This window comes from Staurois parvus, unplaced genomic scaffold (assembly GCF_062004578.1).
Source record: "Staurois parvus isolate SC_StPar_1 unplaced genomic scaffold, SC_StPar_1.0 ptg000151l, whole genome shotgun sequence".
NCBI classification, from domain to species: domain Eukaryota; kingdom Metazoa; phylum Chordata; class Amphibia; order Anura; family Ranidae; genus Staurois; species Staurois parvus.
The window spans coordinates 17,229,170-17,248,513 of record NW_028317947.1 but is presented as its reverse complement, the minus strand read 5'-3'; the positions used below and the strand labels follow the sequence as shown (position 1 = coordinate 17,248,513).

The 19,344-nt window shown below is 42.8% G+C and overlaps 1 protein-coding gene across 2 annotated transcripts in view; it reads right to left on the bottom strand.

Moving 5' to 3' along the window:
• TMEM92 (transmembrane protein 92) overlaps positions 1 to 19,344 on the bottom strand; it is a 30,351-nt gene that overhangs the window by 1,591 nt on the left and 9,416 nt on the right. Inside the window, exons 2-3 of one of the 2 annotated variants that reach the window (XM_089674539.1) lie at positions 16,110 to 16,129; positions 12,947 to 13,006 (exon numbers count right to left, since the gene is read on the bottom strand). In XM_089674539.1, coding sequence (XP_089530665.1) covers positions 12,947 to 13,006; positions 16,110 to 16,129 — 80 coding nt within the window. Of the gene's footprint in view, positions 1 to 12,940; positions 13,007 to 16,109; positions 16,130 to 19,344 lie in introns of both variants that reach the window. The other variant, XM_089674538.1, reaches the window with a different exon arrangement.

Genomic DNA, 19,344 nt, shown 5'->3' with positions numbered 1-19,344 from the left:
AAAATAGTTATATATGGTTCTGAATACCTGATTCAGACTTTTTTTTCCCCCAGAGAGGCCAATCTCATCATCATGGTCTATGTATAGTTTGAAAGTCAAGCTGGTTACTGTCCTGCCTAACCCCCAGCTGTCCAGCCTCTTATAGGAGGAGGGTGGGTACCATACAATGGCCAAGACCCACATCTGGGCATCAAATTGTGGTGGTCCTCAAAGGTCTTAGGGGTCAGACTGAAAAATCAGATTGCAGACCCATGGAAAGGACCCAAAGTATTCACCGGAAAAAAAAGAGGGGTGAGGCAGAGAGTCCGTCTAGTGCAGCAAGTATCTACAGCAAAGTTACTACCTCAAATAATTTTTATGATTAGAGAGAAAACTGAAAATGACTTACATCTGGTAAGGTTGGGGTGACCCAGGAAGGTACAAAAATGCCTGTGGATAAAAAGCCTTGTCTCCTTGCGTGGTGAGATTTGTTCCTCTCGATACCGCGGAGGTCCCAATTCTTAATCCTCTTATGGGTTCTAAGGTGGGTATTGTACTTGTAGGATGATAGAAAACCAGTTGGTGAACCAAACGGCAGAGGTGCCCAGTGTGGAGTGTTTAAGGATGGGTTGGCGTCATTAAGTTTGCCAAACATCAAACAGCTTTATTTCACAAAAAGACGCATTTCATGGCTAAGATTTGCCACTTCCTCAGTCTACAGTGATACACAAATGTTTGACATTTCTCCATTCCATCCAAGTGTCACATTAGGCCCCTATACCATTCCTTTCGCCAACTGGTTTTTGACCTCCTCTCATCGTACCACAAATGAGCTTGTCCACTGCTACAACATACAGGATCTGGTTTGTCAGATAGTGTTTCAGCTTGTGATTCCTAAGGAAACCAGCAGAGAAATCTGAGGGCTGCCATTGTGGTCTTCTACTGAGAATGCTAACTGCCCTTATCAAGATCAGAAATGCCAGTACTTTCTGAGTCATGGACCTGAAACAGCTGTGTGGATTCAAATTTCCAAAGGTAAAGCTTCCTTATATCGTTCAAGTTTCTGCAGCACAGAAGCACAGTGAAGAAGGCTTAGACTAGTGGTTGTCAACTTATGATGTTCAATACATGTGATGCTTGAGAGGACTGGCAGAAACTGCAGACCTAATAGAGGAAATGAGGGTCAGAGAGTGTGGACACGCTACATTTTTGACTGGGGCTGCAGAAGACAATATGAAACAGGTTACATGAGGCTGGTAGAGACCAATGCTATTACCCTAATCAATGTTCCTACTACAGACTGGTAAGGACCGAGCTAAGGTCCACATCATGTACCCAAGGGTCGGGTTGGGTGCCAGGGGGTTAGACCCTAAGAAATTTTATACTGCCTTCTCTGGCCCTGTTGGGGAGATTTCTCTTCACCTCCTGTCTCAGTGTTAGCAAATAGGGTGGAAATGAAAATCTCAAATAGAAACACGCACAGAAACAACAGTTTTTCTTTTTAAGAAACATTAAAGCCCTCACTAGCTGACCATACCCCTACAGAATTTTGTTTGAACATTTATACAGAAATTTTAAAAAATCGGTCATCATCATTCAATATTACTATTTTGTATGAAACTGAAAAATTTAGTTAGATTTCCAGGCTAATATTTAAATTCCACTTTAGAATTCAGGATACACATGCACATTAAAATGAGCATGCTTTTTTCTGAGCAAAAACCACATTCACAATTAAAGGGTTGGTTTACCTTTTCAAAAAAATGAATAGGTTACTAACACCGTACACCCTCCCCCTTCTTGGTCCCCACTGTACATACCTCTGTGGGTGCTTAGATGTCAGTGCCCACGCACTGGTCTGGGGATTTGAAATTTCTGCCTTCCACCTCTTCACTTTTGGGACGGATCAGATAAATGCTTTGTGCCGATGCTGACCAAGCAGAATCAGTCTGATCCGTCCAAGAAATGTGGCAAAGATAAGAGGAAAAACAGCGGGATTTTTAAATTTACTACATAGCCTGCTTGGGTACAGACAGCTCATGACCACGGAAGTAAAGACAGTGAGGACTGGGGAGAGTATATGGTGTTCGTTCACCTCTTTATTTTTTCTGAAAAGGTGAACACTTTCATTATTTTTTTTCCTTTCAAGAAAATTTCCCCGTCCTTCTTAAATATTTTAAACAAAATTCAGCTTTTCTATGGCCAGATTAAGGTCACGATAAAACCTTCACCATCTTTTTTAATGCCGTTTCCCTGTTGGGAATTCGACCTTGCATCCTCTGGGTGACAGCACTTCATTGGGACAGGAAGTGATGGGAAATCTCTTCTGGGAGGCTTTGGACAGCAATAAAATCTAACCGAGGTTCAAACCCTTACCTCTACTCTATGCAAAACTAAAACATAAAACATTTTGTATGGAATTACCTTTTAACCCCTTGACGCCGACGTCACACAAATATGCGGCCTTACGGAACTGGGCTTTTTTCCATGGGGCCGCATATTTGCGTACCTGTCTTTGTGCTGGGAGCATGCCGCATTGCGTGCTCCCAGCACAAAGACCGCGGTGTCACTGAGAGCCCCGGGTCCCGTTCTAACGATCGGGACCCGGGACTCCCAATTCTGGGTCACATGATCGCTGTGATAGCCTCTGATTGGCTACCACAGTGATCAGACACTGTACAGCCCAGCCCCCTTGTTTTTTTATTTCTCTCTATGAATGGAGGAGAGATACATCGTATCTCCCTAACTCCTGGAATAGAGAGAAAAAAAAATGTTTGTTAAAAAAAATAAAAAATAAATATTAAAAAATAAAATAAAAAAATAAAGAATAAATACCTAGATCAAGGTTTGATCTAGTGCAGTGCCAGGGTTATTGTTTGGGTGAAGGTTAAAAGGTCAGGGTCAGAATTTTTTTTAAAAAATTGGTATCGTGTTTTAGGTAAAAAAAAAAAAAAAAAAAAAGACAAAAACAAAATGCGCACTATTGTTTCTAGGCTGTATTCCGGGTACAAACAACAAACATACAAACATATGGTATCGCTGCGATTGTCAAGAGCTGGAGAATATATTTTGGGTTGTTCTTTGGTGGTAGGTTATGGTAGTAACCAGGGGCAGACTGACAACTCATGGGGCCCCTGGGCAATAGGGGATCATGGGGCCCCTGTGTCCTTGCCCAAACTTAAAAAAGCCTATGAAAAAGGTACCAGGGGCATCTCATGGGGCCCCCTACTGACCCCAGGCCCTCGGGCACTGCCCGAGTTTCCAAATGGTCAGTTTGCCCCTGGTATAACAAGAAACACAGCTAAATAAAAAAAAAATGATTTTTTTTTTTTTTTTTTTACCATTTTGGGCCAGTTTTCCTTTGATAATGAAAAAAAAAAATCAGGAGATTTACATTACCATTTACCACCAAATGAAAGCCCAATTTGTCCTGAAAAGAAAAACGCGGTATAATTCCCTGGATGTACAAAGTAGTTGTGATGATATGTACGGTTTTACTAACACAGGTCAACATTGCAAAATTGTGCTTAGGCATTTAGATTTGTTTTACCATTAGGCTTGAAGGGGTTAAACACTTTAAAATCATTCTAGATTTCATCTGTTCAATATAATCTCAAGCTGCACAGCCATCATTATGAAATAACAGAAAACAGCGCAGTGACTTCCTTGTCTCATATAATAACACTCAGGCTGGTTGTATGAGAATGACATAATCATGTCACTCTATTGCCCGGCAGAATCTACTGGTGTCAGCACACATATCTTTAATAATCACAGACAAGACAGCACGTGGGCATTTGGAGACTTTGTCGAGTAAGAGAACACGAACGGTTCAAACTGCATTTGAGAATGTCTCGTTTCGGAAAGTTATTTAAACAATATAGAGTTTAAATTACTGGATAATAAATAAGAGTTTTACAGAATTATACAGAGAACAGGAAAAGATGGTGGAATTTCCAGAGGTCCCTCTTCTGGAATCAAAAGTATTCTTTCACTCTTTACTAGGGATGCACTGATACCAGTGTTAGTATTCGTGCCAATACCGAGTATTTTCACTCGTACTCGATAAAATGCTCCCGATACCCAAACTGATACTTTGAGGTGCGATTTATGTCAATACATAATTGGAAAGAATGCTATTCCTGTCTAAATCGCATGTAGTTTCCCTATTGCTTCTGTGTGAAGCCAGGCTTGTCATAGCCTGAATCCACACAGGAGCGATGCGGGAAACCTCCCTGCACTGATCCCATGCTGGGCGAGTGAACGGACAGTGGAAGAGAAGGGCGTGTGGGGATGTATATACTGGTGTTGGCTGTCAGACAGAGGCAGATGCTCTGGATTCTCAGCTATAGGAGAGGAGAAAAAGAAGTGAGGATTTGAAATTCACACAGCTTTCTCTCAACTCGAGCAATGACAGTGCGGGCTACACAGCTTTTGATTGGTCAGCATTGTCACGGTACTGACCAATCAGAAGCCGTCTAGCCTGTACTGTCATCCCTGCACTGAGAGGAGAGAAAGCCACGGAGATCTCCTACAGCTAAAAATCTGGAGCATCTACCTCCATCCTCTGATGGCCGACACCAAGGTATACATTCCCACATGCCATTCTCTCCCTTTCTTCCCTCAGCATGGGATTGGTGCAGGGAGGTTTCCCCGCATTACTCCTGTGTGAACCCAGGCTTGTCATAGTTTTGGACAGGAATAGCATTCCTGTTAAAATCGCATGCTATTCTTTACGGTGAAATCTGTGTCCATATATTCTGTATTTATGCAAATCGCACAGCAAAGTAACAATACTTGGTATCGGTAAGTACTTGACTGACAGTATCGGTACTCGTACACACTGATCAAAAAGTGGTATCGGTGCATCCCTACACTTTACTTGAAAAATGCCCTTATGGTTTGATATTTAAAGTGAATGCTCCTTTTTTAAATAAAAGTCAATGCTACATGAATGTGAAATCTAGCATCTCTTACACTTCATGCAAGGCCTGCTTATTCAGTCAGGGCCCCCCTCCCTAATCTTAATCCACTGTATCCCCCTCGAAATGCGTCAGTCATGTGGAGGGTCTTCAGACTTGTCTCGGTGACTAGGTTGCTTTGGACTCTGATATGCTTTTGCTATTGTGGATGTTTGTGAGTATACCTCCATTTTATTATATCAATAAAGCGACTACTCCGGTACTGTACAAGGTTGGTATGCCCTCTCTTCCTGGTGTCAAATAATACCCATGGGGGGGGGGGGGGAATAAACTCACTTCTCCCCTGCTTCTGTACTGTAGGGGGTAATGTCACTATTCTTCCAATGAGAGCCCAGGGAATGCTTCTTCAGACCTTCCCCAGTTGTTTTTAGACAGTTTGCTGCAACAAATTAAGATGGAGCAGGGGCCCCCACTGAACAAGAGGTCCTTGCCTTTTAGGTACAAGGTCTACTCTAAAAGATCAGTCCATCTAAAGGTGATACTTTACATATACAAAAAACCCGCTAGCCTGAGTCTGTCTCTGGCTTGTTATACTCCAACAATGGGATCTCCCAGCCGTGAGTCCTGAGCCTTTCCCTGTCCACCTGGGATCTAGGTAATGAAATTATAGAGATTAAATAATGCATTAAAAAAATAAGGGTCGATTTCTATACATGTGGAATGACAATACACTGGAGGTGTTATGGGGATGCCACTTGACATTTTGTTACATACCAATTCCAAGAAAATCCGACGTAACCAGTAAAGCAATGGAGCAACCAATTAGATTTTAACTGTGTAAAGCATGGCAGTTAGCAGGGCAGCACCTATTAGATTTTAGGTGACCTCTAACCTCATCCTAAAGCCTTAGGATTACATAAAATAAGCACAGCTAAATAAAGCAATGGGTATAAATCTTTTATAGGTAAGCCTGTATGGTTTTAATAATTTAAGGCTGTAAATTCAGATTCTCGCACAAGCCCTTTCATAACTGGCTTAGGAGCACACCTAAAGAACTGCTTACCTAATTCTACTGTCACTGATCACATCACTTTGACATCAGCAAGCGAGTGGCCTTTGCTAAGACTGGACTCATTACACTAGGTGTTAGATGAATTTTTAGTTATCGCTAAAAAAAAACATAGTCTAGCACAGCCATTCTCAACCAGGGGAACCTAGCATTCCTCCAGACAGTGCTAGATCGTTCTATGAGCTGTGACTGATTGGATTTCCATTTGATGGTGTCTGCATAGTTCCATGTCCAACATCACTTGGCAGACCCAATAGAAAGACACCAATGAACCAGCAAACACAAATGCTCCTGCGCTTGGAGATGGACTCGATGCAGGCTACAACCAAATTAAGAATGTCCTGGAACATGCACACCTTGCTGCCCTCAAATAGACCGGGGGAATCCAAATATACTGAATGGGGAAAGAACAAACAGAGGGCGCACAGGCCTAGTGCATTACCATAAAAAAAAATTTTTAATAAGAAATAAAGTAGGTGTTGTACTCACAAACGACAACAAAGTCAAGGCACATCATAAAGGAACAGCTGGGTCAACAGCGCGCTGAGTAACAGTGGCTCTCAGGAAGAGGCAAGTCCTCGAAACGCGTCAGCCTATTGGATGTCTACACTTCCTGTTGCGGACTGTTACTCACCGTGGTGTTGACCCAGCTGTTCCTTTATGACGTGCCTTGACTTTATTGTCGTTTGTGAGTACAACACCTACTTTATTTCTTATTAAAAAAATTTTTTTATGGTAATGCACTAGGCCTGTGCGCCTTCTGTTTGTTCTTTCCTCATTCAGAAAGACACCAATGATCTAACTGTCCTTAAGGGGGCCATTCTTCCCACTAACTAGCAATGTAAGGACCATTCTTCCCACTGACCACCAATGTAAGGACCATTCTTCGCACTAATCACCAATATAAGGGACATTCTTCTCACTGATCACCAATGTAAGGTACATTCTTCTCACTGATCACCAATGTAAGGTACATTCTTCTCACTGACCACCAATGTAAGGAACATTCTTACCACTGATTACCAATGTAAGGAGCATTCTTCGCACTGACCACCAATTTAAGGAGCATTCTTCTCACTGACTACCAATGTAAGGAGCATTCTTTGCACTGACCACCAATTTAAGGAGCATTCTTCTCACTGACCACCAATGTAAGCAGCATTCTTTGAACTAACCACCAATGTAAGGAGCATTCTTACCACTGATTACCAATGTAAGGAGCATTCTTACCACTGATTACCAATGTAAGGAGCATTCTTCGCACTGACCACCAATGTAAGGAGCATTCTTCTCACTGACCACCACTGTAGGGAGCATTCTTCTCACTGATCACCAATGTAAGGGACATTCTTCTCACTGACTACCAATGTAAGGAGCATTCTTCTCACTGACTACCAATGTAAGGAGCATTCTTCTCACTGATCACCAATGTAAGGGACATTCTTCTCACTGACTACCAATGTAAGGAGCATTCTTCTCACTGATCACCAATGTAAGGGACATTCTTCTCACTGACTACCAATGTAAGGAGCATTCTTTGCACTGACCACCAATGTAAGCAGCATTCTTTGCACTAACCACCAATGTAAGGAGCATTCTTACCACTGATTACCAATGTAAGGAGCATTCTTACCACTGATTACCAATGTAAGGAGCATTCTTACCACTGATTACCAATGTAAGGAGCATTCTTACCACTGATTACCAATGTAAGGAGCATTCTTCGCACTGACCACCAATGTAAGGAGCATTCTTCTCACTGACCACCATTGTAAGGAGCATTCTTCTCACTGATCACCAATGTAAGGAGCATTCTTCTCACTGACTACCAATGTAAGGAGCATTCTTCCCACTGACCACCAATGTAAGGAGCATTCTTCCCACTGATTACCAATGTAAGGAGCATTCTTCGCACTGACCACCAATGTAAGGAGCATTCTTCTCACTGATCACCAATGTAAGGGACATTCTTCTCACTGACTACCAATGTAAGGAGCATTCTTTGCACTGACCACCAATGTAAGGAGCATTCTTTGCACTAACCACCAATGTAAGGAGCATTCTTACCACTGATTACCAATGTAAGGAGCGTTCTTCTCATTGACCACCAATGAAAAAGGGCATTCTTTGCTCTGACCCCCAATGAATTGGTCTTAGCAGGGCTTCCCCAAGACCTGAAAAATGTTTTAAGGGCTTCTCTGGAGTAAAACGGTTGGGAAAACTAATCTTGCATCACATGAGCTTAGAAACAATAATGAAGTCACTGGATCATCAGGCCAGCCAAGACAGAAGGATTTTCAGAATAAGAGTTTCTGCCATGAGTGAAATTTGGGAGATACCATTACTGAGCCTTTCAATGAAAATGCAAGCTTCCTGGCTGTTATGTTAAATGGTGTAACGTCAGTACTTTAGCCACTGACTAGGAAAATGTATGCAGCTCAGGAAGCTCAGAAAAAGGTCAGAAGTCCTTATCCGCCTGCATTTGACAGCCCACATATGTCTCTATGGACAGGATTCCTCTAAAATATTTGCATTTGCCGACGCAAATCGCCTGACCTCACCCTGATTCTGCAACACGTGTTCAAACTAACAGAAACTAAGAACTCCAAGAATAGAAGTGCTTGTAGTCTCTGCCAAATTTGACTCTACTGCTGGGAAGTCACCAATCTGGGTAAACATCTGACACTGGTAAAAGTCTCTGGAGGATTAATTACCCGCCATCACAATGGTGTTTATGTAAAGCAGAGTCTGCAGACACAGCCCAGTGATCTGTGGTGACGTTGGTGAAGCAAAGAGGGAAAATAACACTGCAATGACAATAAGTGACACTGCTATCACATTATTATTGTCAGCGATATGAATGTTGAATACCATTTCATTCACATACTGTATATATTTCTTAAAAATAATGTACTGTATCTTACATGCAGCTAGTATGAATACCTAAAATCTGGCATGATGTTAGTCTCCGAATACACTGCACAGCTTCACTCAGACTGGGAGAGGGAGGGGCAGCAGTAGGAGCCACTCAGGCTCTGTTCCATTAACATGTGCTGACAGGGAACATGCAGAAAGTAGGAGGGAGCAGAACGGATGATTTATTGGTGGTCTTTCAGTGTCCAATCTGCAGGCTGTGGGCAGGGAGATGACACCACTGCATTCCTTAAAGCGGAGCCTGAGCCAGCCCCCTCCCACAGCCTGTTGCTCCAGTGAGCACTGGAGCAGAAAGCGGTGACTGACATTCACTGCTCTCTGGTCAGGGTGGAGGGGAGAGCTGAGTGATCAGCAGTGTTTGATAACTCAGTTCTCACTGCAGAGCCGGCCGGGGACAGATGCAGCATCCACCTAGGTGAGTATAAATATTTTTTTTTTACAGGTCCATATTTCTCTTTTAAAGAAGCGATTTCTAGAACATAGCGGGAGGAAGGGCAGAGGCTGCAGCCTGAATATTTATGGGACTTCAGCCAATCCCTGGGAAGGCAGGCCCCAGAAGGTAGGGAAGAGCCCATAAATGGTTTGAAGCTTGAAGTATGGTAGTGTAAGGCAGCATTCCAGGGTCCAGCCTGCTTGAAGAGACCCCTGTTGAAGGGCCCTGCCCTCCAAGGCAGCAACCAGGACAAGCTGAAGACATCAAGGTTGAAGCTAGACTTAGCTGAGTGGCCAAACAAAGCGCATCCCAGGAATCCAAGGGGTCAGAGAAAGCTTGCGGGAGGAAAGCCAGGAAGGAAGCTGTGGGAGAGAGATCAAGTTGTCCAGAGGCTAAGGGAGTCTTCATCTCCCTCATGGAAAGAGGCCTGGTGGATGTCAGTAGGAGGCAGAAGGGTCAGCAGCACACCGGAGGATAGATAAATATAGTGTGTATTTATTGATCCATAGGACACACAAAACACCAGGACATGAATACAGGACCTGTTACAGGACGCGTTTCACCCGATCTCGTGCTTGATCATAATGTCAGCAGGAAGCAACCAATGATCCTGTGGCTCAGCGAGTACAAGACCTTAGTGCCCAGACTGTGCGGTGCTTTAGTCTCTGGAAAGAGGACAGGGCACAGGCAATAAAGAGATCATGTTGGACTTTTGCAGGGACAGTACAGCTAGAAGAGGTGCAAGTACAGCCATGCAGGGGTAAAATACCATTGGGGGTTGAATAAGTGCAGTTGAAGTTTTGTTCAACTTAAAGTTCTACAGTTCCGGGGTATCCCATGCTCCCTATCCTCATCCAAGTTCATCATTCACCAGTAAAACACACAACCCTTAGAGCCCCTAGACTGATTTTTGAGCCAGAGAGAGACTGTCCAAAAATGCTGTGTGCCTGGCAGTGTGTGCTAAGGGGAGGAAAAAGGTCCAAACTACCAGCAGCTCTTAACAGGGTGCACTGCAAGCAAATAAAAATTAAGATCAGGTAGTCCCTAAGGAGGCACAGCTGAATAGTTAGAACATTTAAAGGGAGGACATTCAGATGTCCATTGGTGATCGGATCTCCTTAATCCCATCAACAAGGAGCTGAGAAAGAACTGACTGGATAATTGTACTTGGCTTGTAGCAACCATCAGACCGCTCATATAATAATTTTGATTACTTGAACCAAACTAACTCCTCTGCAAGTGTTTTATTACACTATGTAATTTACTTTACCAATCTACTTCAAATTTATATTTAAATTTTTGGAACAATAAAAGTGACAATTTAGGGCCTAGTGGGTGTAGTGTGTGGTGAGATACACGCAGTGAGATATGCACATTGCTCTAGCGTTTAAAATTCAATTATTTGAATCATTAAACACAAAGTTCACATGCTGCCACCTTTATTGTATCAAAATAACTGACATTTATCAAAAGTCCACATCAATAGAATCAAGTAAGTCGTAAATCAACACATTAAGCAGTGGGTAAGTCTTTTCCATCCAATGCAGGGCTCCCCAGGCTGTGAAGTCATTTTGATAAAATAAAGGAGTTTTGTGAACTTCAAATTATTCATTCAAGTTAATAAAATAAAAAAACTCTTAAAAACCTTCTCTGGTCTTATTGCTATTGGTGTGGAAAAGTACCAACCTATACTGAAATAACAGATAATCATTTTACCGGTGCTAAATACCACAATTCCGCTGTTCTCCCGGAAGGCATTCCTTTGGGGTAAAAAGCTGATTGAGCTCATCAGGTTTTCTGCCATGTAGGGTATCCATAAAAAAAATGCAGATATAGATTTAAGGCAGGCTACAACTCACAGTTGTAAAACTTCCACTGGTGCTACATCCTTGGCGACATATTGGCATTGTGGCTCCTATAGGCAGTCTTTTTTTACCCTTCTGACTTACTAATAGTCACTTTCACAGTGCTCCTCCACCACCCCTTCCTCCGTCAATACCCAAATTGCCAACATTACACCCCTCCATCATGTGACAGTGTTTGGGCCTGTGTAGAAAGGGTAGATATTCCGAAAAGGCACCAGATCCCCATGCTACCATCAACACAGAGAGCTGGTTCCTACAGTCATCGGCCATTATCACAGACTTTACAAGGCTCCAAAGAAGGAAAGAGGAACTGCTCACCGTATAAAAACCTCTGAACAGTTTTGCTTGCGACATCTTCCAACCCACTGACTAATCCATCAGGTATACAGACCCCACAACACATGTTGTTGTTTAATATTGTGAACAGTTCCTCTTTCCCTCTTTGGAGCCTTGCACAGACTGTGATATTGGAAAATAACTATAGCAAATGACTATTCTACACAGGCCTAAATGTAGTCACATGATGCAAGGGGTAATATTGGCAACCCAGGTAAACTGTGACAGAGGAAGCACTGGAGGAGCACTGCGAAAGTGTTGGGCCTGTTGATTGTCCATTGTATCATGAGAGGAGGTCACATACACCCTCATACCTGGGAGCAATGAGTAGTGGCAGCTGCGACTGAGGAAAAAGCTGTGGAAGGCCTATCAGGGCTTGTGTGTACCTTGTGATGGTTGCGAAGATGTGTATAAATGGGTCGGGGAATGGGAATTAAAGAGATCCAAATGGTCTTCCTTTCACAGCAGCATGGTGCATACTATGGTACTGGTGAAATCCAATAGACGAACAAATGAAACCAGCGCTCCAATCTTCATGCAGACTAGGGAATTGAGAATGCCAAAAACGAGGAGGTGCTGCCCTTCAAACACTGGGAAATTTGAATGCTGGTAAACAAAAACAGACAAGGGTGCACTCTCATCGTGCATTACCGTAGAGACCCACGTATTTATTAAATGAAATAAAATATACTCACAAACCAATGAGAATAGAAAACAGAAAAATGATCCGCAACAGCAGCGGATGCAATACTGTGCCCTTGGTGTGGATAAACTGATGCGTTTCGGGAAATGAAATCCCTTCCTCAGAGCTCTGAGGAAGGGATTCCGTTTCCCGAAACGCGTCAACTTATCCACACCAAGGGCACAGTATTGCATCCGCTGCTGTTGCGGATCATTTTTCTGTTTTCTATTCTCATTGGTTTGTGAGTATATTTTATTTCATTTAATAAATACGTGGGTCTCCACGGTAATGCACGATGAGAGTGCGCCCTTGTCTGTTTTTGTTATGGTACTGGTGGGCTAGACATCTAACGATCGGACACTCCTGAAAGTATCAATTTTTGATCGGAATTGCGGCACTCCTGTCTCAGTTTAGCCAAGTGAAATTGCTGCAGTAGAGCATGCTTGGGCAAGTAAATCTACTACAGATTGCCTACATATTTTTAGTTCATAGGGTAGCATGCAGTAATAGGCTCCCTTCAACAAACACGTTGTTCAGCCTGAGGTGAAACGTTCCAAGCTTTGCTCTGTGCTAGACTCAATTTGCCTTGTCAGTGAAAGGAATGTAATGCTAAACTAGTATTAACATATCTTCCATATGTTCCTGATGTCAGAACTGCTGCCATCTATAATTCAGTGTCCTGATTATCAACACAGAGGACCTATGTGCATAGAGACCTACCCATACCAGCTGTAGTCCAGGTAGACTTTGTTCTGTGATTCACAGCAGGAAGTCCCATCGAAACACCTACACAGGAAACATAAGATGTCATTACCACTTGGCACCAAAATAACACCATGATCTACAATTATAATATGACCAATCATCATTCACTATTGTGCAATTAAATGCTTCTAACATTGTTATCAAGCCTAATGTGCTAGCAATGTAATTGTTCTGAGCATGGTTTGCAATAATTGGGAAGAGCAAGGGTTATGTTGACCATACACAAATCAATAAATGATTAATTTATTTCCCAATCGATCTCGCCCAACCGGAATAATTGATCTATAGTCAACAACCCATTTGATTGATATGACACAAACAGGGAATAGGATTTCTATCGATAGTTGGTTGGATACGATTGTAAATTATTGATTGGATCATTCTTCACCATGCAATCTCATATTATGATTGATTGAAATATGATCAAATTCATAAACAAAGTATCTTAATGTTGGTGACCTATTCAACATGATTGAGAATTTTCCATCCTGACTGATCGAATCCTGTCTAAATGAAGTCTAAGTTGATTGGAAGAGAAGTTATGTCAATTTGATTGTTTGCAGACTTGATTGAACTGCACAATGATGTGTGTGGACATCATTATTACTGAGTGATAATAAGCCCAAGCGTCAGAAATGCTTAAAAAAATAGTTTGGCCATGTAATGGTTGAGCGTATCTGGCATCCGAATAGCTGTGTGGGTAGCAGCCATTTTGTTCACATCACAAGTCTCCTCTGCCATTTTGTCATAAGAATGCACAGTGCAGTGACCTTTTCCTCTCTTCCCCTCCCTGCTCCTTTCAGCTCATACAATCCACAAATGATTATCTGCTGCCAGACAACTCTTACCAGTCTAGTAGTAGCACTGGCAGTATCTAACCCCAATATACATGGCAGGGCCCATAAAAGTGTCTAATTTAGCTGCTTCAGTGACCAGAAAGTTACCAGACATTGGGTCATAAATACCTTAGCTGGAATTCGGTAAAATACACATCCCTGATAGACTGCTTACCAGCAAGGCTCCAAAACTTCAGCATATTTCATAACTCATGGAATAATAATAGCACAGCCAGAATAAAGTCAAATTCACCTTCATCAGTTATTGGGTAGCATTTTGAACCCAAACACCTCTATGCTAGGAGGTATCAGTGTGGATTAGGCCTCCACACCCCTCCTACGGGAAGTATATATTTGAGACCTGTAATAGCTATATCCATTGTAAAGCGAATTGCATTCTCGACAATAACATGCAGGGTAGCCAACTGTAACCTGCAGACATTCAGAGTTATTAAAACTTATGGAAGGCTGTATCTGGGATTTGGTTATAAACCTGTGACCTCCAGCAACCACCTCTGAAACCGGATGATTGGTCAGATGGGCTCGGTCAACACCTCTTGATACCACAGAAAAAGGAAGTGCGAGGACACTTTGTCAACTCTCGTGTACCATCAACCAAGGAACATCTGTCAAGTTATGAGAGCCGATAACACCTTGCTAACCCATGACATAACTGCTAAAACCAAGGACTTAAGTATTTACCTTTTTTCACCTCTTTGGCCCCTTCCACACTGGCGGTCCAATCGGGTCTGCCTGTCAGTTTTTCAGGCGGACCCGAATGGACCATCCATAGACTTCTATGGACTGGTGGGTGTCAGCGGACAAGTGCTTGATGACGCCCGCTGGCAACAGATACGATCTGTTCCCCATCTATCCGTTGGATCGGATGATAGTCGGGTGGAAATGGACAGGCGGTCTTTTCCATCCGACTGCCCAATAGGAAAAAGCAGGCTCTGTGTGTGTCCGCTCTGCAGCAGCGGAGCGTACACAGATCTGTCATCCGCTTGCTTGGCGGGGATCAGCCAAGAGATCCCCCGCTAAGCAAACGGATCCGCTAACAGGTTCACCCCGTCTGAAAAGGGCCTCTCTTGCTGTTGCTTGTTGCCTTTGTTATTTTGTAATATCTTTGTTTGTGTAAATATTTTATTTGCACCATTTTGACCTTTTCATTGTTAACCTCCCTGGCGGTATTCCCGAGTGTAGCTCGGGGTAAAGTTTCAGTACAAGCGGTAACCCCCGAGCTACACTCGGGCTCACCATGCGGCGTTGCTCAGGGATTCCCTGCAGCACTTACCTTGTCCTTCGCTCCCGCGATGCGTCCCCGGCCATCTCCTCCAGCCAATGCCGGCATCCGGCTTCCATGTTCCGGTCCCTGTGAGCGTCGGGATGTACGGGATGTACGGTGGCCGGAACCGGCGGCAAATTTAAAAATTTTAGAAACTGTCATTTTCTAATAAACTAATATGACATAGTAAAACATTACTGTTTCAAAGCATTTCATATACATTTTGTCCCGAGTGCTTTGTTCTGTGCCCTGCCTGCATTTTGACTGTTCTTTCTGCCTGGAAACTTAGAAAAGTCCATGGGGTCCAAAAAGCATCGCTTTAGGTCAAAAGCGGGTTTAGACCAGCTAGAGAACAGCGATAGTAAATCAGAACCACTTGCAGAATTGAGTGATGATTCGTGGGGGAAATTTGTCATCAGACACTGAAAACGATTCTGCGACTTTGCTCAGCGATGTGCGAACTTGGCGCTCTATATCAATCAAGCTAATTGAATTTTCAAAGTTTGAAATCCTTTTTATAAGTGAAATTCAATCACCTTTAGAGTAAACCAGAAAATACAAATGGAAGAATTAGAATACAAGTGTTTAATACGTCACAAGCTTTCAAATAATTATTTTTCCAAGATGGGTTTTTGGGGGATTTTCAAAAGTGATTGAATAGGACACAACACATGGCTCTTGAGTATAATTTATGTTGGCATGTTGACCTGTACTAGTGTGACAGACTTGCCCATCAAACAGCATGAAAGAGAAATAGCAGCAACCTCACTTTTGGATGGTTAGCACCAAGTTGAATTCAAACCCGATATTTCTTGGGAAACCCAATGGTGTAATTGGAGGAGTTGCAATATAAGGAACAGTGGCCATTATATGAGAGGGTTATATGGAGTGAATGGTAGAGCTTATGGAATTGTACAAGCAGCTATATAGAGTAATAGAAGAAGTTTATAGGAAAATAAAAGAGAATAGAGAAATAGGGTGAAATATAATAAAATGAACTTACTCTGTAACCTGGCATGGCACCTGAAAAGAAAAGATTTTGTTTTAGACAGTTTGCTAAATAATGATCATGAAGACAGAAAACATTTTTATCACACATTTTCATCTGACCTGCAAAAAATCATGAAAACACAAAATAATGAAGTCATTGCAAAGGGCTGAGTACAAATATCAAAAATGAGCTAATTATATTGTAGAATAGATAATTATTTTTTTCAGCCCCTTGTGATAAGATTTACTACAATAAACTGCATGTGTCCACTGTCAGTAGTCTACACAAGTGTTCTCCAAAAGGCAGACCCGAGGCCAGATATGGCCCTTTACTCGCCTTTATCTGACCCTTATAGAACTATTCCTCACACTGATACCAACAATGAGGCACTATTCCTCCAACTGACATCAATGATGGGGTACTATTTTTTCTACTGACACCAATGATAGGGCACTGTTTTTCCCAATAATACCAACATTGTGGCACTATCCATACCAATGATATTAATGATGGGGCACTATTCCTCTCACTGACACCAACGATGGGGAACTATTCCTCCCATTGACACCATCGATGGGGCACTATTCCTCCCATTGACACCAAAGATGGAGCACTATTCCTCCCATTGACAACAACGATGGGGCACTATTCATACCACTGATATTAACAATGGATCCCTATTCCTCTCACTGACACCAACAATGGGGAACTATTCCTCACTCTGACACCAATGACGAGGCACTATTCCTCCAACTGACATCAATGATGGGGCACTATTTCTTCTACTGACACCAATGATAGGGCACTGTTTTTCCCAATAATACCAACATTGTGGCACTATCCATACCAATGATATCAATGATGGGGCACTATTCCTCTCACTGACACCAATGATGGGGAACTATTTCTCCCATTGACACCAACGATGGGGCACTATTCCTCCCATTGACACCAACGATGGGGCACTATTCCTCCCATTGACACCAACGATGGGGCACTATTCCTCCCATTGACACCAACGATGGGGCACTATTCCTCCCATTGACCCAACGATGGGGCACTATTCCTCCCATTGACACCAACGATGGGGCACTATTCCTCCCATTGACAACAACGATGGGGCACTATTCCTCCCATTGACAACGATGGGGCACTATTCATACCACTGATATTAACAACGGATCCCTATTCCTCTCACTGACACCAACGATGGGGAACTATTCCTCACTCTGACACCAATGACGAGGCACTATTCCTCCAACTGACCTCAATGATGGGGCACTATTTCTTCTACTGACACCAATGATAGGGCACTGTTTTTCCCAATAATACCAACATTGTGGCACTATCCATACCAATGATATTAATGATGGGGCACTATTCCTCTTACTGACACCAACGATGGGGCACTATTCCTCCCATTGACACCATCGATGGGGCACTATTCCTCCCATTGACACCAACGATGGGGCACTATTCCTCCCATTGACACCAACGATGGGGCACTATTCCTCCCATTGACAACAACGATGGGGCACTATTCCTCCAATTGACAACAACGATGGGGCACTATTTATACCATTGATATTAACGATGGATCCCTATTCCTCTCACTGACACCAACGATGGGGCACCATTCCTCTCATTGACAACAATGATGAGGCACTATTCCTCCCATTGACAACGATGAGGCACTATTCCTCCCATTGACAACAACGATGGGGCACTTTTCCTCACTCTGACACCAACGATGAGGCACTATTCCTCCCACTGACACCAACGATGGGGCACTATTCCGCCCATTGATACCAACGATGGGGCACTATTCCTCTCACTGACACCAACGATGGGGCACCATTCCTCTCATTGACAACAATGATGAGGCACTATTCCTCCCATTGACAACGATGAGGCACTATTCCTCCCATTGACAACAACGATGGGGCACTATTCCTTCCATGGACAACAATAATGGGGCACTATTCTTCCTACTGACAATAATGATGGGGCATTATTCTTCCCACTGACACCAATAAGGGGAAAATATTCTTCCCACGGACGCCAAAGACCGTGCACTATTCCTCTCACTGACACCAATGATGGGACACTATTCCTCCCACTGACACCAACAATGGGGCACTATTCCTTCCATGGACAACAATAATGGGGCACTATTCTTCCTACTGACAATGATGGGGCACTATTCTTCCTATTGACACCGATGATGGGGCATTATTCTTTCCACTGACACCAATAAGGGGAAAATATTCTTCCCATGGACGCCAAAGATCAGGCACTATTCCTCCCAATGACACCAATAATGGAGTAGTATTCCTCCCCCTAATACCTAAGATGGGGCATTTCTTACCATTACTGATGCCAGGACATTTTCTACTCCCAATGGCTGCAGACCAGCCCATCTAAATTCTGTAGGACAGTAAACTGGCTCTTTGTTTAGAAAGTTTGGAGACTCCTCACCTACATTGAATGTTGGGAAAAACTTGCCATAGCAAGAATTGTACAAGTAAAGGATCTGATTAAGCACTTTATCTGAACCTAAGTGATGAAAATGGGAATACTGTACTAATATAAAGGACAGGAAAACAAACACATTTGTACAGTCATTCCTCTTAAAAACTGTATTTAAACTTGTAAAAGACGCACTTTTTTTTTTTTTTTTTTTTTTTTTTAAGATTAGCTCTTGGGTTTAAATGTCAGCCATGGTCACTGTAAAAGAGTTTCATTTCCCCTATATGATTTTTTTATTCTTGAATAATTGAATTAACTATATTGATTACAGATGCACATATGTCCATTGTAAGTTTGACATTTTAACAAATAAAGGCCAACCCCAGTGTTGCGTCATTAATAATTTCAATATGGTATAAATGGTTTGATGTAGAAGTTACGTCAAAGCTCTGAGACAGCCTGAGCTATTTGGGAACCATCTGTATTATTATTACTATTATTATACAGTATTTATAAAGCGCCAATAGTTCGCTCAGCGCTGTACATTACAGAGGGGGACAGAACATGTGACAGAACAATACCAATACAATGCATAACATGAGGGGATTGAGGGCCCTGCTCTTTGGAGCTTACATACAATCTAGGAGGGAGGGGATGGTGGCACAGGAGGAGATAGCTGTGGGGGATGGAGTGGTAGGAAGAGTGGAGGAGGTCGGCAAGTTAGCAGGGGGTGGGGTAGGCTTCCCTGAAGAGATGGGTTTTCAGGGTGCGCCTAAAG